Source organism: Rhinatrema bivittatum, chromosome 8 (genome assembly GCF_901001135.1).
Source record: "Rhinatrema bivittatum chromosome 8, aRhiBiv1.1, whole genome shotgun sequence".
Lineage (NCBI taxonomy): Eukaryota > Metazoa > Chordata > Amphibia > Gymnophiona > Rhinatrematidae > Rhinatrema > Rhinatrema bivittatum.
The window spans coordinates 199,522,117-199,549,297 of NC_042622.1; the positions used below are offsets into that span (position 1 = coordinate 199,522,117).

The 27,181-nt window shown below is 44.9% G+C and overlaps 1 protein-coding gene across 1 annotated transcript in view; it reads left to right on the forward strand.

The window, feature by feature from the left end:
• The window catches only part of CCDC92B (coiled-coil domain containing 92B), a 72,179-nt gene extending 46,926 nt beyond the window's left edge, over positions 1-25,253 (forward strand). Inside the window, exons 3-4 of the mRNA XM_029613968.1 lie at positions 7,056-7,103; positions 23,773-25,253. Coding sequence (XP_029469828.1) covers positions 7,056-7,103; positions 23,773-24,521 — 797 coding nt within the window. The 3' untranslated portion in view covers positions 24,522-25,253. The remainder of the gene's footprint in view (positions 1-7,055; positions 7,104-23,772) is intronic.
• The last annotated feature ends 1,928 nt before the right edge of the window (positions 25,254-27,181 follow it).

The window sequence follows — 27,181 nt, forward strand, 5'->3', positions numbered from 1 at the left end:
TCTCTCTCTTCCTCCCCAAGGCTCTGGACCCATTGATATGGTGCAATCACATGCATTAACAGGGCTTTTCGCATGCAATAAGCCCTCTCCCTCATACACGCACATGTTCCTTTGCACATGCTTCCTCTCTCTCACTCACATACATGCTCACAGAACCGCCCTCTTACATATACATGTTCACACACACACATGTTCCCTCTTACATACACAAGATCCCTCTCTTTCTCCCATATACATGCTCAGACACACACAGTCACTCACAAATGCACACATGCTCAGACACAGAACATAAGAAAATGCCATACTGGGTCAGACCAAGGGTCCATCAAGCCCAGCATCCTGTTTCCAACAGTGGCCAATCCAGGCCATAAGAACCTGGCAAGTACCCAAAAACTAAGTCCATTCCATGTAACCATTGCTAATGGCAGTGGCTATTCTCTAAGTGAACTTAATAGCAGGTAATGGACTTCTCCTCCAAGAACTTATCCAATCCTTTTTTAAACACAGCTATACTAACTGCACTAACCACATTCGCTGGCAACAAATTCCAGAGTTTAATTGTGCGTTGAGTAAAAAAGAACTTTCTCCGATTAGTTTTAAATGTGCCCCATGCTAACTTCATGGAGTGCCCCCTAGTCTTTCTACTATCCGAAAGAGTAAATAACCGATTCACATCTCCCGTTCTAGACCTCTCATGATTTTAAACACCTCTATCATATCCCCCCTCAGTCGTCTCTTCTCCAAGCTGAAAAGTCCTAACCTTTTTAGTCTTTCTTCATAGGGGAGTTGTTCCATTCCCCTTATCATTTTGGTAGCCCTTCTCTGTACCTTCTCCATCGCAATTATATCTTTTTTGAGATGCGGCGACCAGAATTGTACACAGTATTCAAGGTGCGGTCTCACCATGGAGCGATACAGACAAAGAGAACACCCTATGCTTCAATACTTCAACATTTCCTGATATAAAGACTTTACTGCTCAAAATGTACTACTATTTAGACATCTTATTTCATCATCCCTAGAGCTTGCATCTGTCTCAGTGTTCTCTCTCACACACACACACACACAGTCACATTCTCCCTCTTTCACACACACATGCTTCCTCTTATATGCACATGCTCAGATACCTACACACACTCCGCTTCTGCAAAACTCCCAACACACTCCACTTATGCTCAGACATACACACACACTCCACTTATGCTCAGACTCCCACACACACACATGTATGCTCAGGCACCCACACACTCCACTTATATTCAGACACACACACACAAGCTCAGACACACAAACACGCACATGCATGCTCAGACACGCACACACTCCACTTATGCTCAGAGACACACACACACATACATACTCAGACACACAAACATGCACATACATGCTCGGGCACCCACACACTCCACTTATGCTCAGACACACACACACACACATGCTAAGACACACAAACACGCACATACATGCTCAGGAACCCACACACTCCACTTATGCTCAGACACACACACACACACATACATACTCAGACACACAAACACGCACATACATGCTCAGACACCCACACACACACACAGTCCACTTATGCTCAGACACACAAACACACACATACATGCTCAGACACCCACACACTCCACTTATGCTCAGACACCCATACACACACACACACACACATGCTCAGACACACAAACACGCACATACATGCTCAGACACACACACACATGCTCAGACAAACACGCACATACATGCTCAGGCACCCACACACACTCCACTTATGCTCAGTCACACACACACACACACACACATACACACACATGCTCATACACTGTAGAACCAAGGCCTCTCCCAGCAGCCCTGGCCCTCCACTTCTTCAGCACGGGGCAGGTTAGGAGCTGCCTGGTGGCTTGTTTTTTCCTTTTGGCTGCCCAGCACGTGGTCCTACAGCTCATTCTGACCTTGCACCTCTGCAACTTTTCGCCATGGGGCAGGTTGGAAACTGCTGCAGGGCCCTAAGACTCTTCCTCTTCTTCACCGCGCGGCAGGTTGGAAACTGCCACGCGGCCCTAGGGCTCCTCTTCTTCACTGAGGTGAGAGGCTGTTCCACGCATCCATCCTCCTTTCTGTGAAAAAAAAAAAAGTGTTTCTTAATGTTACTCCAGTGCCTTTCAGCCTCGTGTCAGCGTTGACAGGCCCTGTGCAGAGGGAGTCCCAAATGTCATGCAGTGGCAAAACCTAGTGGCCAGATTTAAGGCCCACGATTGCCGAGTTCCAGAAGGAGCCCTGATGCTTGGCCCCTGGCTGAGGACTGTCACTATGATCAGGGCTGGTGCAGAGTATTTGACACCCTAGGCGAACCTTCACTCATGCACCCCCTCCTCCAACTTACCTGCTGGCATCAGTTCAAGCTCAGTGATCCCTCCTAGCAGCGGACGTGGCTCCAGCGCTGTGTTCCCTTCTTCGGCAGTATTAGATCTGGCACGACACCCCTCTATGCCTCACACAGGAGGGAATTTTTCCACACATACACACCCCCCCTCCATAATTTTAGCACTCTAGGTGACCGCCTGGCCCTGGTTATAATGCAGGGATACCGGCAGTTGAGAATGAAGGCTCACGGTACTGGATCTCAGCCCTGGTTCCGACTGAGCTGGCAGCAGAAAGGAACAAAAGGAAATAGCTTGACCAAAAAAAAATTATAATTGGTAGCAGCAGCTTAGTTAAAGTGTGGTCATGGTGCCTTACTCTTATTCTGCCCCTCATGGACTCACAAACACATCACACATGTCCATCCGCCTACTCAAGATTTGGCTTCCATGTTTACTTTCCCTGTCCATGATGTAAATTCTGCTATAGGATCCTGGTTCTGTTCATAAACCAGATGTGCAGCTAGTCAGAGCCTGATAAACAATAGCTTAACAAGCCCTCATGACAGTTTATGTGTTCTGCTGGTGAACCCTTGGTCCAAGGGGGAGTTGACGCTACCTGTGGGGAGGAGCCCCACAGGTCCCCACCGTCAGTAGGTGAGGCAGGTAGAAGCAGAGGCCCAGCTGGAGTTTCACCACTACCAGCCCACGTTCCCCTTAGGTTGAGCTCTCGGGTGCTGGGGCTGGCTGGACTTAGGTGTGGCCTCTGCAGAGGTGGAAGTCCAGGTAACTGAAGCGTAGCAGGCAGCATGCCGAAGAGTCAGTGGATGAACAGCCAGGGGTACGGAGAAGAAGCAAAGCAGGAACTCAGGCCGAGGTCAGGGGCCAGCAGCGATACTCAAAGTCAGTCGGAGCCAGGCAGAGGTCAAGGCAGGCGGCGAGAAGCGAGGGTCGATGTCCAGTCCAGTGTCAAGCCAAGATCAGTCGAAGGGATGAAAGAAGGAAGGGCAGAAACTCAGCAACTTGCGCTCCGAAGCAGCAGACCTGTTGCCAAGGCAAGGGCTGAAGGCAGGAGCCCACCTTAAGTAGTTCCTGGGCAATGATGTCATCAGTGAGGGCTGCAGGGAATTTCCCGGCGTGGGTCCTTTAAATAAAGCAGAGAGACACGCACGCCTGGGAGGACGCCGGCAGGGACAGGAGGTCGGCAGCGTAGCTGGCGGCTCCGGACCGCGAAGATGAAGGGCGGTGTCAGCGGCGGCTGCCCGCTGCTGCGAAGGAGTCTGGGACTGATCTGGTCACGGTGACGTGGCGTCGGGTGAGTGAAGCCGGCCGCGGGGCTCCACAGCCAGCAAGTGTAACATTATGCTCTTATGGCTCAACTTGAGAAGTTCAGACTCCCCATAGCAAGAAATTTTATGTTAATGCCATTAGGTGCACAGTCTTGCATGGGTCTCTTACAGGTATGGTTGCCCCCTCCCCCCCCCCCCCCCCCCTTCTCCACACACACCGATCCACTCCTAGTTTCGCCCCATTTCATAATCTAGAACTGGATCAGTATCTTCAGATTGACCTGGATGAGGTGGCTTTTCTAGCCACAGGTGCCCGAAAGAGAGCAGGAGCAGGTGAAGAAGCCATCTGCCTCCCAACCTCTCCTCTCCACTTCTCCCCAGGATTCAGCAGTCATCATGGCGGTTGTTCCCAGAGTGCCGTAGTAGTGTTCAGGGCTGAACATATGAGAACCCTGCTCCAGACATTTTGTACAGCTCCCATATCGGGGCGAGTCTGTGTAGGCCGCAGCAGTGAAAGTAGTGCTCCAAGTGGGAGAGTGCGCCCTGGGCAGATGCGCTGGATGGACGTTCAGCTCTTGGCAACAGAATTTGATGGACTCCTGTTTCTTCCCCCGTAGAGCAGAGTCCCTTATATCAAGCTTCCTTACAGATTGTGTGTATGGAGGTCATGCAGTTGTTCCAAGGTTGTTGACTTTGATGAATGACATGGATACAAACAGCCTAAATGTCAGCAGAAAGTCTGCAGCTGAGCATGTGGGGTATTGATTACTGCCAATTGCTATGAGACAGCTCTTTGGGGTTTTTCTCTGAATGACTGATGGGGGAGATAACCAGTTTCTTTAAAGAAAAATCTGTTTTCTTAAGCTCCAAATAGGACTGAGTGATCTCCCGGGTTTATTGTCACAGCCTCAGTTTCTGGCCTCACGTGGCTCTATGAATATTCTCTGGCAAATGCATGGGTAGCAACACCAATAAAATGGATCACGAACATTGTGGGAAACCATTTTAAAATGCAGCTCAACAGTGTTGGAAAATCTTCTGGTGTCCTTGAGACCTTGGGCTTTTATAATTAGGAGAGTGACCTGATGATATTGTAACCATTTCATGACCAAAGAGGAGATTCCCTCCTAAAGAGAGAAAGTTGACAGCTATGCTGGAGGGCTTTTATGCATTTGTCTTCCATTCCTCTCCCTGTCTTCTTCTCAAATATGGCGGCTCCCAGGAATATTACTGGGCAAAGGTTAAAAGAGAACTCACCTCCAAGGCTGAAGCTGTCAGTACTTTTCATGTGCCAGCAGGGGTCGCCCCTACAACTGCACAAATCATCCTCCCACCCAGGGCCTGAGTGCATCACCCCCACAGCAGGCCCAAACTGGGGTAAATCCCTCTCCCCCTCCCTCATCCGGATCTCAGGAGAGACAGCCTCACATTTTATTTACATGTCCCCTTCATATTTTTATGCCCTGATTTACTAAGCCAATGCATTTGGTCTTGGAGAGAGCATTTGAAAAAGGGGCCAGTTTTTTTCATATTACTGTTTTTCCCTATTTATTTACATTTATCTTCACCTTTCCATAAAAAAGCCAAAAGTGGCTTACAGATTAAACCCCTTGGGTGCCTCCACTGGCAAATTTAGTTACATTCCTCTGGTAGGGGGCAATGCTTGAGGAAGACCCAGCTGCAAGGCATTATGGCAGCCCTTCTCAGCTTTTCTTATTTTGTGGCACGCATTCACGTTGGCTCACTCCTCGTGGCGCACAAGACCGCATTTTTGCACAATTCTCGCTCCCCCTCCCTCACACCCCCGCCGGCAAAAAAAGGAGCATAACAGCAAGCAAGAGATTTGGAGCCCTGTCCAGTAGAAACCAGCGTGAGCCCGGGAGGAGGACGATGCCCAGGCACTCTGGTTGAGAAGCACTGCATCATGAAATGATTTGCCATATGCTTCACGCTGTCACTAGAAGGCAGTAGAGTTAACATAATTTTGGGTCCACGGGCCAAGTGGTGGTGTGGCGTGAGCTCCTGCTGGGCGCGCATCCTTAGATCTGCTCATTATCCTTTCTGTGAGAATATTTCTTTCCTATCATTCTCTAACATGTATAATATTCAGCCCTGCCGCCGAACTCCTCTCTGATAGGATTCCTCTGAAAGTACAATCAACCTCCAGTCCATCAGAAAACAGCAGACGTTATGACGTGTGAGCTGAGGCTTTGGAGGTTCTTGTTGGGCAGAGGGGCGCCACCCTGGCCCTCGGGGAGGGCCACAGACAGGTCTGGTTTTCCAGGTATTTATTTATTTACTTTAGATTTTTATACTACGCTTTTCGGCACTTCAAAGCGGATTACGTTCAGGTGCTGTAGGTATTTCCCTATCCCCAGAGGGCTCACAATCCAAGGAAACCAATCCAAGGAAATCAAACGGAGGTAAATAAGCCTGATGAGTGTTCATTGTAGATAGCCTGAAAACCAGATCTGTCTGTGGCCCCTAAGCACCAGAGCTGTGCACCTCCTTTCCGGGACTTTAGGTAAGTATAAACGTCCCAAAGGCAGAACATTAAAGGGTTGCCGCATGTACCCAGGTGGGTTAGGAGACCATATTCTCCAGTGCACAGCCAGAAACGTGGTGTTGAGCATGCAAAGTGTCAGGGTCAAAAACAAATTTTGCTTTTCAGTTGTAATTAAGTCATCATTTAATCCATTGTCTTTACTGTATATTCAGTCCCAGCTAAAACTTCAGTAAGACTGGGGCACAATGTGATGCCAATAGTCACGTCTGGGGGGAAAAAAGAGAGTTTAGAAGTAGAAAACAGAAATTGTTAATGTTAACTTGCCATTGGTTAGTGTTTCTTGATGTATTAACCATAGATTAAAGGATTTCAGTGCATTTATTTCAATTTCTACATGGCTCGTTCATACTCTCTGACAAATCATTTTTCTCGCCCATTTTCTGAAAATCCCTTAATAGAAGTGTATTACAAAAGTAGGGTAGCTGCGAATGAAGTCTGATGGCACCATTCCCCAAGAGATCCCAGCTCTGATTGAGGTGGAAGGTGAAGGGAGCTGGAGAAATCTGCCCGAGCCAAAATACGATTTAAAAAAAAAAAACAAAAACAAACGGAGACGGAGACAGTCAAGCCGATGAGTAAGCACAAGAGAGGCCAGGAAATACAGTAAATGTACAAAAAGGAAAATCTAATCTACGGTGGATGAGCCAATGAATCGATTCGCACTTGCAGTTACTATGATCTGCTCCTGTTATTGTGCCTGCGAGCTGTGGCATTTTCTGCAGCTCTTTGCACAGTTACGTGCTTTATTCTGGTTAACTGAAAGGAGGGGTGCTTGCAGGGCAGATCCTAGCATGAGGCTTTTCAAATAATATTTTCTTTTTTTTTTTTTAACTCTCTTAGAACTGACCTGCCAGCTTGAAGCAAAGCAACTGGGACTGATCCAGCAAGGTAAGAGTGAAGCTTTAGGAGATAAGTTAATCTGGTCAGGGATGGGAGAGGGCAGCCAAGTTCCCTGGTTGTGAGATCCTGGTCTACCTCACCGAAAAGCACTTGGCATTAAAAAAACAAAAAAACAAAACAAAACATGACTTCTGTGGCAATTAGGTTTCTGCTGTTCAGTCCATGTTACAGCTAAGTAGGCTATGATGTCATCACTGTGTAATTAACTGGGGATCCATGTGCAAATATTGTAGCAATTCCAAATTTCATTTTATTTCTTTTAAAAAATACAGAATATATAAGATTATGAAGTAGTCATTGGTAGATATAGGGTTGTCAGGTAACTTCAGGTCATCTTGGACATAGGGGTTCCCAACTGGCTCCATTGTATTTAGGACAGGTTGATACATTACTGGGCTTAGTCCCACTGCCTGCATGGCTCTGTAGTGCAGGTATCCCTATTGATTTCACTAGGAAAGAAAGACCAGAATTTCATGGGGTAAACTGGGAGGACTGGATTAGCCAATCCTGAAAATCTGGTGCCAGTTGGCCAGGCCCACTTGGACAAAATGAGCCAGTCCTGGTTTTTGCCCCATTCCATCTATGACTGTACAGTCTTTCTTTTTCTGAAAGAAATTTGAACTGCAAGATTGCAGATACAATGAGGCACACAACCAGGACTGGCCCAGTGTAGCATGCTGACAGGTAATCGGGATGCTACCATTCATTCGAAATGAATGTGCTACACACAATGAAGGAGGCCATTTTTGGTTTGTTCCAAATAGCGTTTCATTTCTGATAATGCAGGTTGGTAGTTGTGCGTGCAGATTGACAATTTGTGCTCATAACTACCAGTCTGTGTGCGCAACTACGGACTATATGCACAGTTAGGTAGTTGTGCACAAATCCTGAACTTCATACACAAGTTGCCAAAACTAAAATAAGAGACGGAACCCGTCCCCCCCCCCCCCCCCCCCCCCAGAAAGAAACAAACCAGAACAAAATCCTCACCAAAACGAACCAAAATGAAAATGCTGAGCCTACTCATCCCTAACGAATAAGGACCATTTGGCCCACCTAGTCTGCGTGGTTTCTCCTACGTGTCTGCCCCTTACCTCTGTTCCATGGTGGTTACTTTTGCACCTCTTCTTGGAAGCTTGATTCAGCCTCTCCATGATACCTGGAGCACTCTGACAATTTTATCTACACCATGCTAACCAATCATTGACTCGTCCATAAGCTTTAAAAGACAGATAGACAGACAAACAGACATCATGTCTGTCCATTCATGCCTGTCAGCCTGCTGAGTCAGTACTGAAATCCTGACTTTCAAGAGGGACAGTTGGCTACTGGTTAGCTGACGAGTACAATTTAAACTGTTGTTACTTGTGTTCAAGGCAATTCAGGGTCTCGCACCAAAATGCGTCAGTTCTGTTCCTAAGCTGTATCAACTTGTAAGGTCACTGAGGTCTGCTTCAAGAAATCTGTTGGGTAAGCAAATTAAGTTATCAGAATACAGAGAGCGCCTTCCCTGTATTGATGGCCCGGTTTTGTGGAATAACCCACCTGGTGAGCTTTCACCTGAGATAGCTTTGGTAAGTTTAGGAACGTAGTAAAAGCTCATCTTTTTTAGTAGATCTGGTGTGTGTGTGTGTGTGTGTGTGTGTGTGTGTGTGTGTATGTGTGGGGGGTTATCAGAGATGTTAACCCATTATGTCCCAGTGTCCTGTTTAGAGGATGGCCTCTTAAAACATTTGGGACATAATGAGTTAAGATGTAACCAGATTTGCACTGGCTTTTTGACAGCCTATTTTTGTGTGTTTAGTTCACGTTTTGTGTTTTGGTTTTTTCTCTGTTTATAGTATACTGTTTTTAATTGTTTTATTATGGATTTTATGTTTTGGCTGTAAACCACCCAGCAGTGTTGATGGTGCGGCATATAAATTTTGTAAATAAATAAATATAGTGAAAGACAAGTTTGGAAAGGCGTATTCCCTTTGAGAGTACCCTGAAGATCCACATATCTTCTATGTGGAATTCCTGCTGTTTGACCAGGTCTCTGGATCATGGGTGAGTGGAATAGCTGCCTTCACACACGGGTTGGTCCAGACGGACAGATGTGCATGCGTAAATCCATTTGTGTGCACCATTCTGTTACTGTCCCAATTCCTAGCAATTGTGCCAGAGTCCTGAGTCAGGACCCTCCTAGATGGATGGATGGATGGATACGGTCTCTTTGTGCATAATACACAAAGAACTCACAATAAGTGGAAGGGAAGCAGCATTAAGGTCCATGGCAGTGAATAAAATGGTTTGGAAATAAGTAAAGAGCGATATCTTGGAAATGGCTGGTGGTCAAGGATGTGGTAATGAGAGCGATCGGCTTCTTATGAGGGCGTCACCCTCACAATCAGGATGTGTTTAGTGCTACAGAATAAGTAGGAACCTTCTCTTTAGCCTTTATTTTCCTGGGAATGAATCAGTGTTTATTATAACAAACAAAGGGCCAGATTCATTCAGGCTTTTCTCCAGTTTTGTGTCTATGGGAAAAACCTTTAAGGCCGGATTTTAAAAGGCTTGAGTGCATAAAACCTGGGGTTTATGCATATGGCCGGGCTGTGCGCGTGCTGCGCAAATTTTCAAAGGGGCCCAGCCAAGCGCGTAAACCCCAGTGCACGCACAAGTGCCGGGCCTCTTCAAAGGGGGGCGTCCCGATGACTCGTGTGCTGGCAGCCGGCCGCCGTGCACAAATTACTTCAGCTCCAGCCGTGAAGTAAGTTGCGAAACAAAAAAAAAAAGGCTAGACTGGTAAGGTTTAGGGGGTGGGGAGGACAGGGGAAGAGGGACGGAGTTTAGGTAGGGGGATAGGGAAGTTCCCTCCCGGTCCTCTCCTTAATTGGAGCAAACTGGGAGGGAACTGGGGAAGACCCAATTGCATCGCCAGGCGGAATTTGCAAAAGTTCACCCCCCCCCCCTTGTGCGTACATGAGCACGCGGCCACCCGATTTCATAACATGCGCGCACCGGCGCGTGCATGCTATAAAATCAGCGGGCATGTTTTAAAATCTCCACTTAGTGAATCAGGTACAAAAATAGAAGAAAATCAGTGAAAAAAATCAGAGACATTTTCTTTTGCTGATTTTTTTCCTATTTTTCTTTGCTAATAAATTCCTGGGAAAAAAAAAGGAAACCTGAAAAGGAAGGTCCCTAACTATAAGTCCTATCTGTATAGCATTCATTTCTCTTCTACCGTCCCATCTCCCTCCCAGTACTGTCAGACACCTTTATAACTAGACAGCATGGATGGGCCCGATTGCTCTTTATCTGCCGTGATCAGTTGTATCACCCGCCAACCAGATTATTGAGGATTTCTTTCTTCCCTCTAGCTACATCAGGAGAAGGCAACTCCCGGTCCTAGAGTACAACAAACAGATCTGGTTTTCAGACTATCCATAATGAATATTTGCATACAGCGAAGCAGTGCATGCAGATAGACCTCCTACATATTTATTGTGGATATCCTGAAAATCAGATTTGTTGGTGCCCCTCCCCGGTCTAGGGTTGCCTATCCTATATTCTGTTTCAAGTCATTAAACACAAATACATTCTCATTTACGTCTGGTCAGTCTTTCCCTGAGGATTCATTTCCTGAGTGTCCTTTGCTAGCTTATTACAAAAGGCTACAAAAAAAAAAGATTGCTGGTTCTCATCTTCTCGCCATTCAGCTGTGCAGCAGGAGCTGGTACAATCTGCCAAGGGTGGCAGGGCCAGATTTAAGCATAGGCAATGTAGGCACGAATCTTGGGCGTCAAATTCTAAAGGCATCCAAAAAGTGGGATTGCCTTCTGCTGCTGTCTGCTTTACAGGGGCAGCATCTCCCACCCAAGTCTCCTGCCTGTGGTCACCATAATCTTAGGTCCGGCCTGGGTGGCAGCTGCTGTGATCAGCAGCGTATGAACACAACCTTGGGCTCCCCAGTTAGATTATTCATTTTTGTGCAAAATCCTGATCTGAAATGCTTCCAAAGCTCTTGGGTGTCAGGAGAAATTGCACAGGCCTTAACTTGTTGGCTGTCAGTAGTTGCTCTGGATTATACTTTATGAGCTCACATTCTGCTTCCTGAATAGCTCTTTTCAGTTTGTGAAATATTCAAGATTTTTAATTAAAATAGCCAGTTTTGCAAGGTTTATGGGGGGGAAAGATGACATCCGCAAGCTGGAAAATGAACTCATCATTATGGCTATCTAGGACACATTTTTTCACTAGGCCTCATTCTGGCATTGGCCTAAAGCATTACATCACAAAGGGAAGGAGGATTTTTTATTTTGGGGGGGTTTTTTCAGACTTTTGTTTCTTATAAAGGGAAAATTGATTATTAAACAACCCTGAAAGTACCTCGTGTACTTTATAGTGCACAGGGCAGGCACCATGATGTACCGGTCAGAGTACAGAACTGCCAACCTGAAATCCTGGTTTAACTTGCCTGGCCACTGCTTACTGAGTGCAAGGCACCTAACCCCCTTATGCTGAGACTTAGATTGTATGCTCTTTGGGTCAGGGACATTGAGCACCCGTGAATCATCTTACACGAGCTGTTGGTGCAGTATCTAATATAAATATTTTTTCCAGTGACATTTTTCATAAGATTGAGCAACACCAGCCCTTCCTCAGATCCTCTCTTCCTCTCAGATTTCTCTCTCTTCCTCTCTCAAAATTCGCCTCTCTCAGAAAATACTTGAACATTTGGGGGTATTTTAATTTTTGTGTAGAAAAAAATAAATAAATAAAAATAAAATGGAGGCCTTCCAACATCCCGCAAAAACAAGCCAAGGGCTCAGGCCTACCCACCAGGACGGAGCCAAGCCCTGGGCTAGATTTGTATGGACAGGAGGAGGTCAGAGAGGCCCATGATGATCTTGGCTGGGCCCAGCTCAACCTAGCTGGGGTTGTATTGGCAGGGCAGGAGTGGTTGTGGAGAGTCTCAGGGAGGCCTATTTTGGTTTGGTGGTTTTTTTTTTTTTTTAGGGGGGTTGACTAGCTAATATTTTTGGTTTGGGAAATGAACGGAACTGAAAAAAAATGTAAATGAACAAAAACAAAAACAAGAAAGGAACTCCCTTCTCCCCCTGAAATAAAAAAAATGAATCAAAACAAAAATTTGGCACATGTACATCCCTTTAATCCAACAGAGACCAAACAGTGGATTGCATTACAATATTAAATTAGGCATCCAACAGAAAAGATTTCAGTGGACGGCCTAATCTTAGTTTGAACCATGCTTTATGGCAAAGTGAAGAAATACGTGAATCAAAAGTAAGGTGATGATCCCAAATCATTCCCAAATCATTTTGATTTGCGATTTCAAAGGCAGGACCACTCCATATAGACAGCTATAACTACTGGCTGTCTCCTCATTTGTATTACTCATCCACATCATCTCAGTTTTTTGCTGGATTCAGTTCAAACCTACTTGATTTCATCCAAGCTGAGATTTTGCACACATGCTCCCTTACCAAAATCGACCAAATGGGTTGTTTTTGTACAACAACGGCCACATTTGAAATCAGCCACGCGGGTAAAAAAACGGGGGTTAAGCGTGTGGCCGGGCCTTGCACGCACCGCGCGCATTTTCAAAGGGGTCCGGCCACGCGCGTAACCACCGTTACACGCAGAAGTGACCGTTACACGCAGAGAAAGGGGCAGTCCGGGGGGGGCGGGGCTGGAGGCGGCCGGTTCGGTGGCCATTTGCCGCTGGGCCAGGGAAGAGTGCACCGGCAGTTGTCCAGCGTGCACAAGTTACTTCTGCTCCAATGGAGTAGTAAGCAACAAACAAACAAAAAAAAAGGAAAGGTAGGAGGAAGGACTTAGGGGGTGGGGAGGAGCGGGGAAGAGGGAGGGAGTATGGGTAGGGGGGGGGGGTCTGGAAGTTCCCTCCCAGTCCGCTCCTTAATTGGAGCGGACTGGGAGGGAACTCGGGGAGGCCCCGATTGCGTCACCGCACGCAATCTTATAAAATTGCCTCTTACCCTGTGTGCAGCGCCCGCGCACGCAGATTATAAAATCCTGCGTGCGGGTATGCGCGGCCATGTGTGCACGCCAGGAAGTGCGCGCACATGGACGCGCGGGCACACCTTTTAAAATCTTCTCCAGAGGGTTTACCTTCATCAAGAGCCAAATATATGCCATATTGTCAGACCAGGCAATGCAGTCTCATTGCTGAGTTTGGTCCAGAAACCAGACTAGCAAGGGTTTAAACATTGCTGGCTTTATAATTTCCTCACACGTTAACTTAAGGCTGCTCTTCCCTCCAATTTTGAGGGAAAAGGAAGGTTGGCTTCAGATCTGTAGTTGGCCACCTTATTCACGTCTGGAGAAAGCTTTTTCTGGGAAGGGTTAATGAAAACATTCTTTAATCCAAGAGGACAGGAGACTTCAACTGAAGATATATTAATGATAGAGCGTAATAAATCTCCAAGCACTTCTCCTGAAACCTTAATTAATGAAGATGGACATGAGTTTAAAGAACAAACAAGAGTGTCAGGCTGGGTTAAGTAATAAAACACCTACAGATTTATCAAGGGGTTTAAATTAATCCCATAGAGCAAGTGGGGGGGAGTATGGAGCAACTGGGGAACTGTAGCTGTATCCAGACAGTCACTATTTCCTTAGCAGTGGAAAAGGTATCAAATTATCACAGTTCAAAGGACATTAAGAAGGTGGATGCCGGTGACAAGGTGGAGAAACTAAATCCTTGATCACATTCATTATTAAACACCCTCTGGATTTTAGTCTGCTAAAAAAAACAAAAACCATATTTGGTTTCCAGAAGAGCTTCTCTGCAAGCTGTAATTGTGGCCAAAAAGCTCCTCATATTTGACTCAAGACATGATTTCCTCCAGGTCATCTCCAGTCATCTGTTTTCACATTTTCATTTTCCTTAATCCTTAGTTTAACCAAAGGAAGGATTTGCCTGGCATAACACAATTTTTTTTTTCTGATGCCAATTATTTGTCATATACCGGCGGCAGGAGGAGCAAGATAAAAGCACCAGGCCCAACTCTCCTGATGACCAGGCTATGGACAGGCCTAAGGATGTCACCGGAGCGGGGCTGCCCCAGTGATACAGGACTCCCCCTCCCCCAAAATGTCAGGCTCCAGCTTACCCCTTCCCTCCCTCCTCATGCCCCTCTGCCACTCTCTCCTGCCTGGCAGAGCCGTGCAGCTTTCATCATATAAGATGGAACTTGCTTACAGGCCATTTAATGGAGAAGCTCCCCTTTTCTGACTGTGCCTTACAGTGCTTGCAGTGCTCTGATTTAACCAGTAGGTGGTGCTGTTTGAGCAGCCTAATTAACTCTCCCTTGGGATAAGTTTCTCCAAATAGGTTGGGTTTTGGGTTTTTTTCCACACACCTTGATGGAAATGAACCTCACTCTTAAATCAGGGTATATTGGATATAGGGTTACCACCTGGCTTTATGTCATAAGGAACAGGCCGATCCAGTCCTGGTTTTACCCTATTGCATGCAGGGACTAGTAGTTCTACGTTTCTTAAGGCAATCAGGACTGTAACTCCATGCATGCAAAGGAGAAAAACCAGGACTGGGGTGAGGTGGCAGTCCTATTGAACTCATGATTTTCTCAGCTCAGTTAATGTCCTAACACTGGTTGCCTGAGCAATAAATAGAGAAATCTAGTTTGACATTTTTTTCTCTATTTGCACACATCTTGTCATATGTGGCAAATCACCAAATAAAGCCTGCAGCCCTCACTATGAAGTCCCATAAGCTTTTCTCTATAGCACAATACCAATGGTAATAATTCTGTCATACCTTTGTGGTACAAAAGAGAAGGTACAACAAAACAATTCCTAAAACAAATCAATAGTAAAAATCTAACAAGAGGGAGCAACAATTTCAACAGCTTTACTAAAGTTAGCAAAAGGTTCTAACATAAATCTCAAAAAGCATTTTTTCTTAATATAACATGACACCCTGAGACATGCCCATGCAATGCACCACCATATATATATATAATTCAAAAATCCCAAGGGGGATTGGAGGACCTCACTCTTAACTTGGGCGAACTGAAGACGAACTGGTAAAACTGGGAATGGCATCAGGGTGCTCCTCTTTTACAGTTCCCTGGATTTACGTGGTAGAAGTGGGATTTGCGCACCCATGCACGCGCTTACTTAAAATTTTGCGCACATGTGCACACGACAAGACTATTTTATAACATGCGCACATATACGTACACAAGTTATAAAATAGCCGCTTCCTGAGCGTAGGCCGACACACACACACAGACACACACACAACACGTGCGCCGGTTTGAAAGTTACCTTCTTATTGTACAATTGCATATAACAATGGAATGCAGCTTCTTCAGGGAATTTTGTAAGCCGTGGAAATTGTGAAGACCGCTATGAATCCTTTATTTAAAAATTCTGCATTTATACACAGTTTCTACCAAGATGGCATGTCCCCTGAGAGTCAATAATTGATTTAAGGATGGCTGCTGGTTAATCAACAACTCTGCTGGGAGTTGTGTCCCACTGGAAGTCCCATAAATCTTTAGAGGGCTCAAGAATATTTCTTGAAGGTTTTCATATTCTCAATAATCATGCATGATTGAATGTGAAAAGGAGCCACCATGCTTCTGCAAATATAACACTTCAAGCAGCAACCTTCTCAACCCAACATGTTTCACGCTAGGCTTCTTCAGAGGAACTTTACCGCTGGGAAAACTTGCCGGTGTCGGGGATAGTATCGCCTTCAACAGCTCCCTCCCATGTTATCTCTAAAAACCAAAAAAAAAAACCCAAACCATATCAAACTATATCAATTCCCTATGTACAGAAACACAAACAACAATTAAACAGACCTCATTCAAGACAAAAAAAAGGGCACCGACAGCATCATTTTCATTGTCATTCACGGTGAAGCCTTTTATATCACCAAACTGACCCATCCCCAAAATGACATCATGCACATCACACAAAAAAAGCTTTATATGTACCAACTTACAAAGGGCAAGAGCACACATCTCATCTAAAAATACAAATGAAAATGTAAAAATTATTAATAAATAACTAGATGATCCATTCAAAATCACACCATCGTCCTCAAGATCTACAAAAATTACCTTTATAAAAAAAACCAGACCAGTCCAATTTCCTGTTCAAACCCTGAGGTGGAAAGACCCCATTTCAAATATCCAGCTTTGTTCTTTCTGCAAAAGGATGCGTGCAAAGTCCATTTATGTGAAAATGCAACCATATGGAGTGTATTTTCAAAGGAACTGCACACGTAAAAGGATTTACCCACATAAAACTGGGTTTTACGCACATAAATGGGCCTTATGCACATAAATAAAGACTGATTGGTTGTTCCTTATGCCTCCCAACGCAGCTTATCTGTGAAACACGGTCTGTGCTGGGGGACCTACTGTGAAATTTGAATTGGACTATTTGAGCTGCACCAAAATATTTACATGCTTGCTGCCTTTATCTTGCAAAGCCTGATGATTCTTCATTAAATTTCAGTTTCGTCTTCAGGGCATTGGTTATACGTTTTAAGTCTTTCGCAAATCATACACGTGCCACGCGACACACCTCTCCCCCGGTGTTAAGCTGAATGTGACAAGTGGAGCTGCTCAACTCTTGTGGGATAATTCTGCTCCACTTAGAGTAACCGTAAATGATGGCAGATAAAGACCAAAGCATATGTAATTATTTACAACTGGGGAGAATAATTTTAGAACAGCTCACGGAGAGCTAACGTCTGAGGGGTCCTTTAGCTTAAATTAAAAAAAAAAGACTTATGCCTTGAAATTTTTCCGGTTGTCCCAGGGGTCCGTGTGTACATCTCTTGAGCAGGTGTAACTTTCTGCGTGCACATTTATGTACATATCTTTAAAAAAATTGAAAGAATGCACATAATTATACATTCCCTGCCCCAGCTCTGCTTCCCCTCCCCCCCCCCCCTCCAACCAGGAATGCCTCTTGCTAGTGTGCGTAAATCACTTTGAAAATCGAGCCCTAAAAGTGCAGCAAATATTGTGTGACTTTCGGAGGTGGGAGAGAGGGCTTCATCTTTTTCTCCCTTGGTGAACAGGGCCAGCGCGTCCCAATGGGCGAACTAGGCGGTCACCTAGGGCGCCAGCCGTTAGGGGGGGGGGGGGGCAGCGAAGATCAGCCATACGGGGCCGTGAGCGGAGCCCATCCCACTCACGGCCGAGAGGAGTAGAGACTCGGCGGGCTGCAAGTGGCGCCCATCCTGCTCGTGGCCAAGAGAAGCAGAGTCTCAGTGGGCCATGAATAGCGCCTCTGTTTGTGTTTGTGTGTGTGTGTGTGTGTATGAGTGAGAGGGATTGCGTGTGAACGAGAGAGCGATGGTGTTAGTGAGAGAGAGGGAGGGAGCCTGTGTAAGGGTGCGTGTGCGAATGAGACAAGGAACCTAAATGTGTGTATGAGAGGGGGGCCTGCCTGAGTGAACGAGGTCAGGGCCTGGACCAGGGGCAGGAGGGGGCAGGCACAAAGCAGAAGGTTTTTGCCTAGGGCATCTAATACCCTTGCACTGGCCCTGTTGGTGACCACATACCCCCACCTCTCCTCAAGAGTCCCCGAAGTCATCGATAGAAGCTTGGGCTGTCAGGAGGAAGGTGGAAGGACGGAGGAAGGAGGAAAAAGTCAAAGACTGGAGGGCCTAAATGGATGGCAGTGAGTACGTCCACTCACCCCCCCCCCCCCCCCCCAACACACACACACACAGCTCCTGGCATAAAGCGTCACTTTAATGAAAGAGCTCCATCCAGTTGCTGCGTGGCTTCGGTGCCTCCCTTAATAAGATTCCCTGGGAAGCTCCTTTTAATGCATGCCAATCAGACTTTCAAAACACCTTACCTGCCTGTGTTTGCACTCTCAGGGATGGGTGGAGAACATCACCTGAATGAAGTTGCAGTTCGGTAAAGCTGCAGGCTACTTCTTGGCAGAAGGTGCTTTTCTCCAGCAGCCTCTCTCCATAGCAGCAGTTGGATTCCCCACTTTGCCAGTTGCTCTGGCACGCAGCCAGACTAAGGCAATCGGATTGGTCAGTTTGATTTTTTTACAGCATCCAAAGAGTCGAATCCAGTGCAAAGGAAAAACAAAGATTTAATGCAGCAGTACTAGCAAAAAACGAAATCCCCTTTTTTTTGTAGGAACCTTTCCTTTATTATGGAGGAGAAATTAGTACTTACAATTGTTCTTAATTTTTTTGTTCCTCTGGGCCTCCAGCTCATCTGGAAGTGGCCTCTGGCACCATTGGGATTTTATAGTGCCCCTCCCCTCTGATGTCAGTCCGCGGCCATGGGCTGACAACCGCAGCTTCCTCCAGAACCTGGTAAGCGTGCACCCAGAGTCTGGCTACTATGCATTTTCTGTTGAGCAGTGGCTGGGACGCTCCCACCCCAGGCCTAGGGAGCAGAGGCCAGGCCTGGGAATCAGTACCAGCCACCAGGACGGCCCAACACTTACAGGCTTTGCTTTTTACATTTTTCCTTTAGCCATCCAACCATTATGATCCTAAATGAATGTGGGCACCGCTATGCTTCCCTGCCTCAGAACCCCATGCAAGCATTGCACTGTTGTGTAAAGCATGCATACAGCACGAAGAGGTGGAAAGTGGAAAAGGAAGGGACATGGCCTTGAAAGAAGGTGCACTTCTCTCATTCCCCAAAGTCTACCAATGTAAAATAAATAGGTATGCACTGTGTCTACCTGATGGGGCCAACACAAAGAAAGGAGTGGAGAGGTTGGAATAAGACCGCCTGGTTCACCTATTGGGACGCGCCGGCCCTGTTCACCAAGGGAGAAAAAGAGTTGGGGGCTAACAAGGGAGCTTTTAAACTAGGGGGGGGGGGGGTTGGAAGTCCTATCCCTTACCTGGGCGAACTGGGAACAAACTTAGAAAACTGGTAATGGTGTTGTCGCGTGTGTCTATTAAATTCCCCCCACTTACGCAGTAGAAGCGGCATTTGCATGCATGGGCACGCGTCCACTTAAACTTGCGCGCACACGTGCGTGCATTCAGGCTAGTTTAGAACTGCACGCATATACGCATGCGTGTTATAAAATGGCCGCGTCCCTGTGAGCGGGCCGACGAATGCGCGCACATGTGCACCTACGCGCCTGTTTAAAAGTTACCCTCCAAGTCAGTTTTATTGCTGAGAAGCCTGGAGAAAAACCAGGAAGGCAGTTCCCCAGTCCTCTTAATTCATTGAGGAGGAGAGACACAATTTCTGTCAAAAGTTATTTTTGCCAGCTGTATTTATTTATTTATTTACATCTCTCATATCCTGCTTTTAAAAAAAAAATCATTCTAAGTAGGTTAAAATTATCACATAAACATCATAAAATCAAACTCAAGATGTATAATTGGATAAATATATATAAACCATTGCATCACCAAATAAAAACTGATGTGTTCCTTTCTAGAATGACATTATTTTATCTCGCTTATCCATGGCGCTGCGTGGTTTCTGTTTTATTCCTTGTATATTGCTATTGTGTTTCAGATGATTTTATTCTTGTTTGGTTCCCTGCTTTCAGCTGCTAGGAATGGCATGTGATAAATACATTTGATTTGATTGATATAGAAAACCCTAGTCAGTCAACAGACGGACTGAACAAAAAGCAAGCACTTTAGCAAGGAATCAGTCCTCCATGGCGGGCCAGCCAGATCACCCAGTCGGATTGCCCTGGAGGTGTAATAAAGACAGACATTGATTTGTGACAGGTATACATATTAAGGGATCGTTGTTTAGAAATTCTATATCTGGGAGTTGATTGGCTTGTTTGTTTGTTTGTGCAGAAAATGGATCTTTGTGATTCTCTGTTCTTTAGTGTCTGGCTGAATTGTACAAGATGTTACAGTTGATTAAAACAGATGTTATAGTCATGAATGCCCTAACCTTCAAAGGTCACTTGAATCTCTAGTAGATGGTGCAGTGTAAGCTGGTCTGATGTCACACAGCATAGCTGCTAAGTCAACAGAGAGATAAAGTGACTTGTCCAAGGTCACATACAGAGTTGGTAGCTGCAGGGATTCTTGCCTTCAAGTACCAGGGCTTCTCCCACGTCATAATTCAGTGGTCTAAAGCACTCCCCGCCCTGGATAGTACATTTGCCTACGTGTTTGTTGAACTTGCACTGCTTTTACAAATATTCATAACCAGGTAAACATGATAATATTCACTATATTGCTATACGCACGCCTTATCAGACTTTCGATCAGCTTCCAGCAAAAAAATGTTCAACCGGATGGGCAGATGGGGACATTCTCTGCCCTGGCCACTAGTGCATTATTTAAATAGCGTCCATGCTCATTGCTTTTCTGTTTCTGCCACTATGAGATCAGTAGCTGTAATTTTCCCAAATCTTGCTGTAGATAATGGGACACACCTTAAATGTATTATGTTCCTGCTTAACTCAACTGAAATTAAAACAAAAAAACAAAGCTGACAAAAGTTAGACAAGGTGCCGAAAGTTTGCTGGAATGCAGCCAGTGCGAGCAAATAGCATTCAGGGAGTCAACTTTGGACTAAAAACTCCAGGCAATGTCAGAGTCTGGACCCCATTCCAAACAGGAATCCTTATGGAGTGGGACAGGCTAGTACAGAAGGGATGGGCCCTGGAGCTCAGCAATGATTCTCCAGGTGGAAAACTACTAATAATTTGGATGTGTGGGATCTCTCATTTCCTGTCTGTAAAATGTCATTCTTCCAAGTGCATGGAGATTGCAATATATATATATATATATATATATATATATATATATATATATATATATATATATACAATATCTCACCCTCTCTGACCAATAAAGATCAATAATGAGGAGCACCTACCAATCCATAAAGATCCAATTTAGCATTTACCTTTGTCCAATAACAGCCATGAGCGTGTTGTTTTCTTTATTTAAAAAAAAAGTAGGCATGCAGACGAGGTTGCCACTGCCCCTTTAAGAGACCACAAACCCATCTGAGTGCTGTAAACCTTGAGACAGTGAGCTCATGTCCAGTGACAGGCTCATCGCCAAGGTGCTCCGTTCTTCTCCAGGAAAGAACATTTCATTAGCTTAATTATTAATGAGCAAGCCTTGCTGGGCACGGGGGGTCACGGTTTCATGGATCCATCCATGATCAATAAGCTTCTCTTCTTTCTGTCTGGAGCAGTGTAAGAAATTATAATGTGCTGCAGTGACCACCGAGGTCCCACGTTGTAACCAAACCCACTTGTAGGGTGTGAGTTTGGAAAATCTAAAATGATTAAGATTGGTGGCACAGCTGGGAACTTTATAATTCAGATTTTGTTCCCATACATCATGGCCTGGTTTGCACACTGCTGTCAAATAGTTTAAATGAATAATGGTATAAATCATTAGCAGTACTATATGCTCCATTAGAGTATAATTCATGTTTATCAAAGTGCAGAGATAATTCCAAGAAAAGTTCCCGAACAGTTGGAATAAATTCCACTATGTATGATGAAAGAGTGCAATAGATTGCATGCCTGGGGCAAAGCAAAAAAGCTTTCTGCATGCACTAATGTCATCCAGAGGTTGAGCTGTACACTGAAAGAAGAGCACTGAGTAGCATGGCAAAAAGAGAAATGCAAAAACACATTGTATTTATTTATTGAAAACGAGTAATTACAAGTCCGAAAAAAATCATTAAGTGCAATATACACAAATACACATTACAGCATACAGCGCCCATCCTCCACATAAGATGCATCCTACCCACTGCACTTCCCCCAGATAAGTTCATTTTCTATCAGTTATTCATAAAGCACATATTAATACAGTCACATTAAAATGGCAAATATAATGACATATAAAACAGCACCCCAGTCTGAAAATAAAACTCTAATGCAACCCTAGTGGCACATGCCTCATATCTGACAGACTCTGAACTTAAAATTCCTCTGCCTGACTTCCCTGCCCCCCCCCCCCCCCCCCCCCCATCTCTATACTACCAGACTTACTAACGTTACCTACTATCCACAGTAGTCAGCTTTTGGTTACCAAATACCCAGCAAAATAGCTATGATTTCACTGATGTAACACCAAGCATCTTATTGTTCTTGATAGGCTATTCCAGAATGAGTGAACTATTACCAAGCTACTTCTACAAATGCATATTTTTTACCAACTGGGAACATAATGGACCAATCTATCAATCAGATAGTAAGGAGCCCTACCATGTACAGTCTTAAAGACTAGCATCAAACCCACACATATGGATTTTCTGAAAATATTACACCAGGTCCTAAAACACCAATACATCTCCTATTAGGAAAGCAAAACAAACCAGGCTGTTACAGATCTCCTTCACAGAAACTACAAGCTAGCTGAATACCTCTCCTTGGTCACACGTGCAGAACACAGGCAGACCCTCACCAAATACAGACCATAAAATATAAATAGAAACATATAGACAAAAACTGAACTGGAAACTGCAACAAACCAGAATCTCTATGCAGTGCAGTAATGGAAAAACAGAATTATCACCATTCATCATAGAACATCAAACATTAAAATCAAGAAATAAAAAACATTAATCATAGTAGTAAAATCATGCTAATAAAAAGAATCAACATTTAATAATAGCTGACAAATAGAATAGCATACAATAATTAAAAACTAATATAAAAAATGTAAATTTTCAAACACCAATAAAATATTTCTAAACAGCAGACCCATCAAATAACACCTAATAATTAAAACTAATAAGGATTAAAAAAAATCCCCAGCTCTCCATTTCTATATGTTCATGGCTTATAGGGATTGGATGATTTTGGGGGTTTCAAGACAGAATGAACATGGACGATGGCCTTTGACATACTAAGCAGTTGACCACCCTAGATTTACAGGTGATGCTTGCAGCTTTGTCAGTGAAGCAACAGAATAAGAACATTTTAAGAGGGGTGCAGAGTAAAACTGTTGCATTGCCAGCCAAGTAAGAGATAGCTGTAAAAGGCAGCATCCTTTGCTATGGAACAATTCAATTGGCTGAAAATGTGCTACATACTGTCGTTAAGTTATAGGATTGCATGGTTTGGATGAAAGTTGAGATATCGAAGTCTGGGAGGGAAGAGGCGGTGGCAGCTGGAATGACAGATCGTGGACAGGGATATATTGGTAAACAACAAAAAGCAAAATGATTGATAAATTTGATAGAAAAAAACCCTCAATAAAATTGGATCCCTAGCGTTCTCCTTTTACTTCTTTTTTGTCCAATGAGACGAGCTCTACTCAACACAGCTAAAGCCCTCCAGCCCTTATATTAATGTCCCCAGCTAGTACTACTTTTTTTCCCAATTCTCTACTATCTTGTTTGAAGTATGGAACCCAATACTATAGTTTCTTGTTGTGTTGCTGACCATGCCACATCCTAGATGGTTTTTATGGTGATTTTATTATCCTTGTACTCACTGGCAACCCTGTGTTCATTGAACTATTGACAATATACAAATGAGCAGAATTCTGCCTGGAGGCATTTAGTCATTCATCACTAACACTTGAGTCTGCAATGAGAAATATATTTTGCTGCTGCATTCATGAATTCTACATTAGATACATGTATATGCTTTTCCATCCACAGTGAACATAAAGTTATCTCCTTCTTGTTCTTAGGCAGCATCGAGCAGGAGATGGAAGAAAAATGTCGGATCCTGGAAACCAAACTGAGTGAGAAAGAGAAGGTCAACTCCGAGCTGCGAAAAGAACTTTGGCACAGGGAGGCCCTGGTGGTTGCACTTCGATCCAACCTGAGGGACAAGGAGAGGAGGTTTTTGGAGGAACTGAAACGGCGAAGCCACCGGGTGACCATCATGAACACGGAGCTACAGAAGCAGACAGAGGCTGCCGCCTATCTCTCCTTCCAGCTGCATGCCACCAAGCAGAAGCTTCAAGGCTCCCAGCACAGTGGGAGACCCTCAGAGAGACCTCCAGATAGAATGACACCTGGACAAACTGTCCAGGAGGCAAGACCCAAGAAACGGATCCATAAATCTCATGCCACTCGGAGGCAGGCACTGGAGTCTTCCTTCAGCAGAGGGGCAGCCAGAGATTCCTTTCAGAGAGAGCAGATGAGCAGCTTTGAAGATGAGGACGCCATGCCTGACCCAGCCCTCTTCTTATATGCAAAAAAACACGTTCCACCCCGACGGCAGAAACTGGCCACCAAATCTCAGGTGCTTGGCAAGCAGGGGGTAGAGCAGAATGATGGCACTGCTAGCCACGCTCTCCAAAGACCAGTAAAACTCTCGATGGAGCACGGAGAGAGCACAAGCACAGGGCCATCAGTCAAAGCCAAACTGTCTAAGAAGGAGAGAGATCATCAATACACTCTCACCCAAGAGGACTCCAGGGGCTCAGAATAAGACTCTAGAATAACAATCAGTCCTCTTAAGGGGACACAGAAAGAAGAAGCCAGGCTAAACCAAAAATGAATGGACAGGTGTCTGCTGGCCTTGCCACCTAGTCCCTGTGTTTCCTAGGCCGGCCATTTTTCATAGTTGAGGTCCCTGGCTTAGGACCTATATTGGTCAAGAAGCTGCTGCACTCTTATTTATGAAGATGGATTTCTGTGGACTTCAGTTTTTATTGTCCAAATTCTTAGAAAGATTCCTTCCTCCAACACAGCTTTTCATATGTAGCAACCTCATTATCTACCATCGCTGCCCCCACCCTAACTGACCTGAACTCTTGAAAGCAAGGAAGATTCCAGAGCCAGAATCCCTTCTCTTGATGTAAGCCCATAAAGCTCTTCAGCTAAACATGGCCGACCATCAGTTCAGTAGCAGGGCTGGATTTAAGATTTGGGTGCCCATGGTGTTGCCTCTTTGAAGCTGTGCTGGCACATGGCTCTAAAGCAAGCAGACTTAGGCTCCTCTGGGCCCTAGATATTTGATGCCTTCAGAATTTGGCACCCTGGACAGTTGCTTATGTTGTCCATGCCTACATCCCAGGCCTGTTCAATACCTGGGAACTATCCATTTCTAGCTGCAGAGAAATTGTGTTTCTATTATCTCTTGCTGCCATACCTTGTAGAGGGTGTTGTGTGATGGGTGGTCACATGACAAAATACCAGCGAGCTAATTTTCATACCCGCATTATGGCAGTAGTTTGTGAGTTTTCATGCACAGTGTGTTACCTTGCTAGACAACACCTGCTGAACAGAAGAGAAATATTTGTTTCAGCTTCTGCCCATTTATGTGGGAACAGGAGTGAAACAAAACAAATAGTGACCACTGATCTTTGGGATTATGGCAGCTAATGTAACTGCCTTTGGGGACCCAAAAGTCTCCTTCAATCATGGGCACTTTAGCACAATCACAGTAACTTTCAAAGCCTCTTCAGGTAGCAGCTGGCTGCTGGGATCCTCAGATGTAGTCCCTATCTGTGTATGATGGACTGAATTTTCAGAGAAGTTAACTCAGCACACAGAGTAGGAAAAGCCATGGGGCTTAACTGTGTGACTAGGGAATTGACTTTTTATTTATTTATTTACTTATTTTTCTTTGCAGAATTTGGTCACTAAAAAGTGTCTCCAGTGAGTGCAGAAGGGACTCAAGTGGTTTCAAAAGGTCTTGTTGCCACAACATGACTGAATCAGTTTCATGCCACTATAAGAAGGTGTAGCAAATAATGCAAAATGAAATCAAGAGAGCAGATCATAGAGCTTTTGCCACTTCTCGGGTTAACTGCATGGATTTCCGCCCTTGCCAGTCTAAACCCGATCACCCAAGTGCTGGGGAATGAGTGGAGGAATTTGGGTGGAGGAAGCATCGCCGCTGATAAATACAGTCTGAGAATTGTTGTCACCCATGATAAACTGATCAAGAGAGTAATTTAGTACATTTCCCTGGGCTGCTGGGCTGTATAATGTCCTCCATTAAAACCCTTCCTTTCCTTTTCATGTACTGATGAGCATAGTATGGAGGGATGTGAGAATAAAAGCTGCATAACAGAATGGGGCCCCTCCAGGATCACGTCTCCTGGAGGGTTGTAGCACCTATTTCTTTTCTTTTTTTTCTTTAACTCTCTAAATCAAAAGCCGAGTCTCACTAGAATTTTGAGGGACGGATTGCTAGCTCTCATGTGGATAAAAGCAAAGTATATGTCATGAAACATACAAATAGAAGTCAGTGGGCCATGACCAATAAGAAATGACAGCTGGACTTGGAACCACAGTCCCTGGTGGTTTAAGTATGTGATTTCCACAGGGGCACGCCAACTTCTCGCCACAGCTAAAAACAGGAGGCAGAATTTATATAGATAGATATCATCTACAGCCCATTTTAGATTTAGCTGAAAGCATACATTTACACGAAACATATGGTGGAGAGCAGACCATATTAGCCAAACCATGACCTGTGTCTTGGAGTCTCCCCTAGATAGGTAAGGACACCGAACTCCTGTGACACCCTACTGGTTAAAGCAAAATCAGCACAATATCCTGTTTCATGGATGTTGACATGTTAGCTGGCTAGAGCTGACAATAGAGTGGTATACAAGTATTTTAAATAAATAAATATGCATGTAGTTTTTACAAATAAACACCCTTTGAAGGCCAAGAACCTATAACCTAATAATGGTTTTAACTGCCGGATGGTAACGTTACCTTTGCTCTACAGGATTTCTTTATTTTATAATTTTTTTTTTTGGGGGGGGTGGGAGGGAGCCAGCAGATTCCCCCAGCTCCTTTGGACTTCCAGTGCCATCGGAGCAGGCCTTTATTGGCCTACAGTGCCATGAGCTTTCATTCACAATTAGCTAGGGGGTTTTCCTCCCATTTTTGTATCTCTCTCCCAACTTACCCCAGCCATCGCAGTTGACAGTCAGTGACCAGAGGCCATAAACTATGGCTCCCTTGAGAACCCAGCTCATGTGGACCCTAAGTCTGGCCACCAATTTAAATTCCTTCTCCCAGGGGCTGTGAATGCTGTCTCCACGGCATCCCCTGCCCCAGCTAACTCGGCGGAACAGAAGCTGAGCCTGGGAATCAAACCCAGGTCCTCCGTGCAGCAATACACATCGC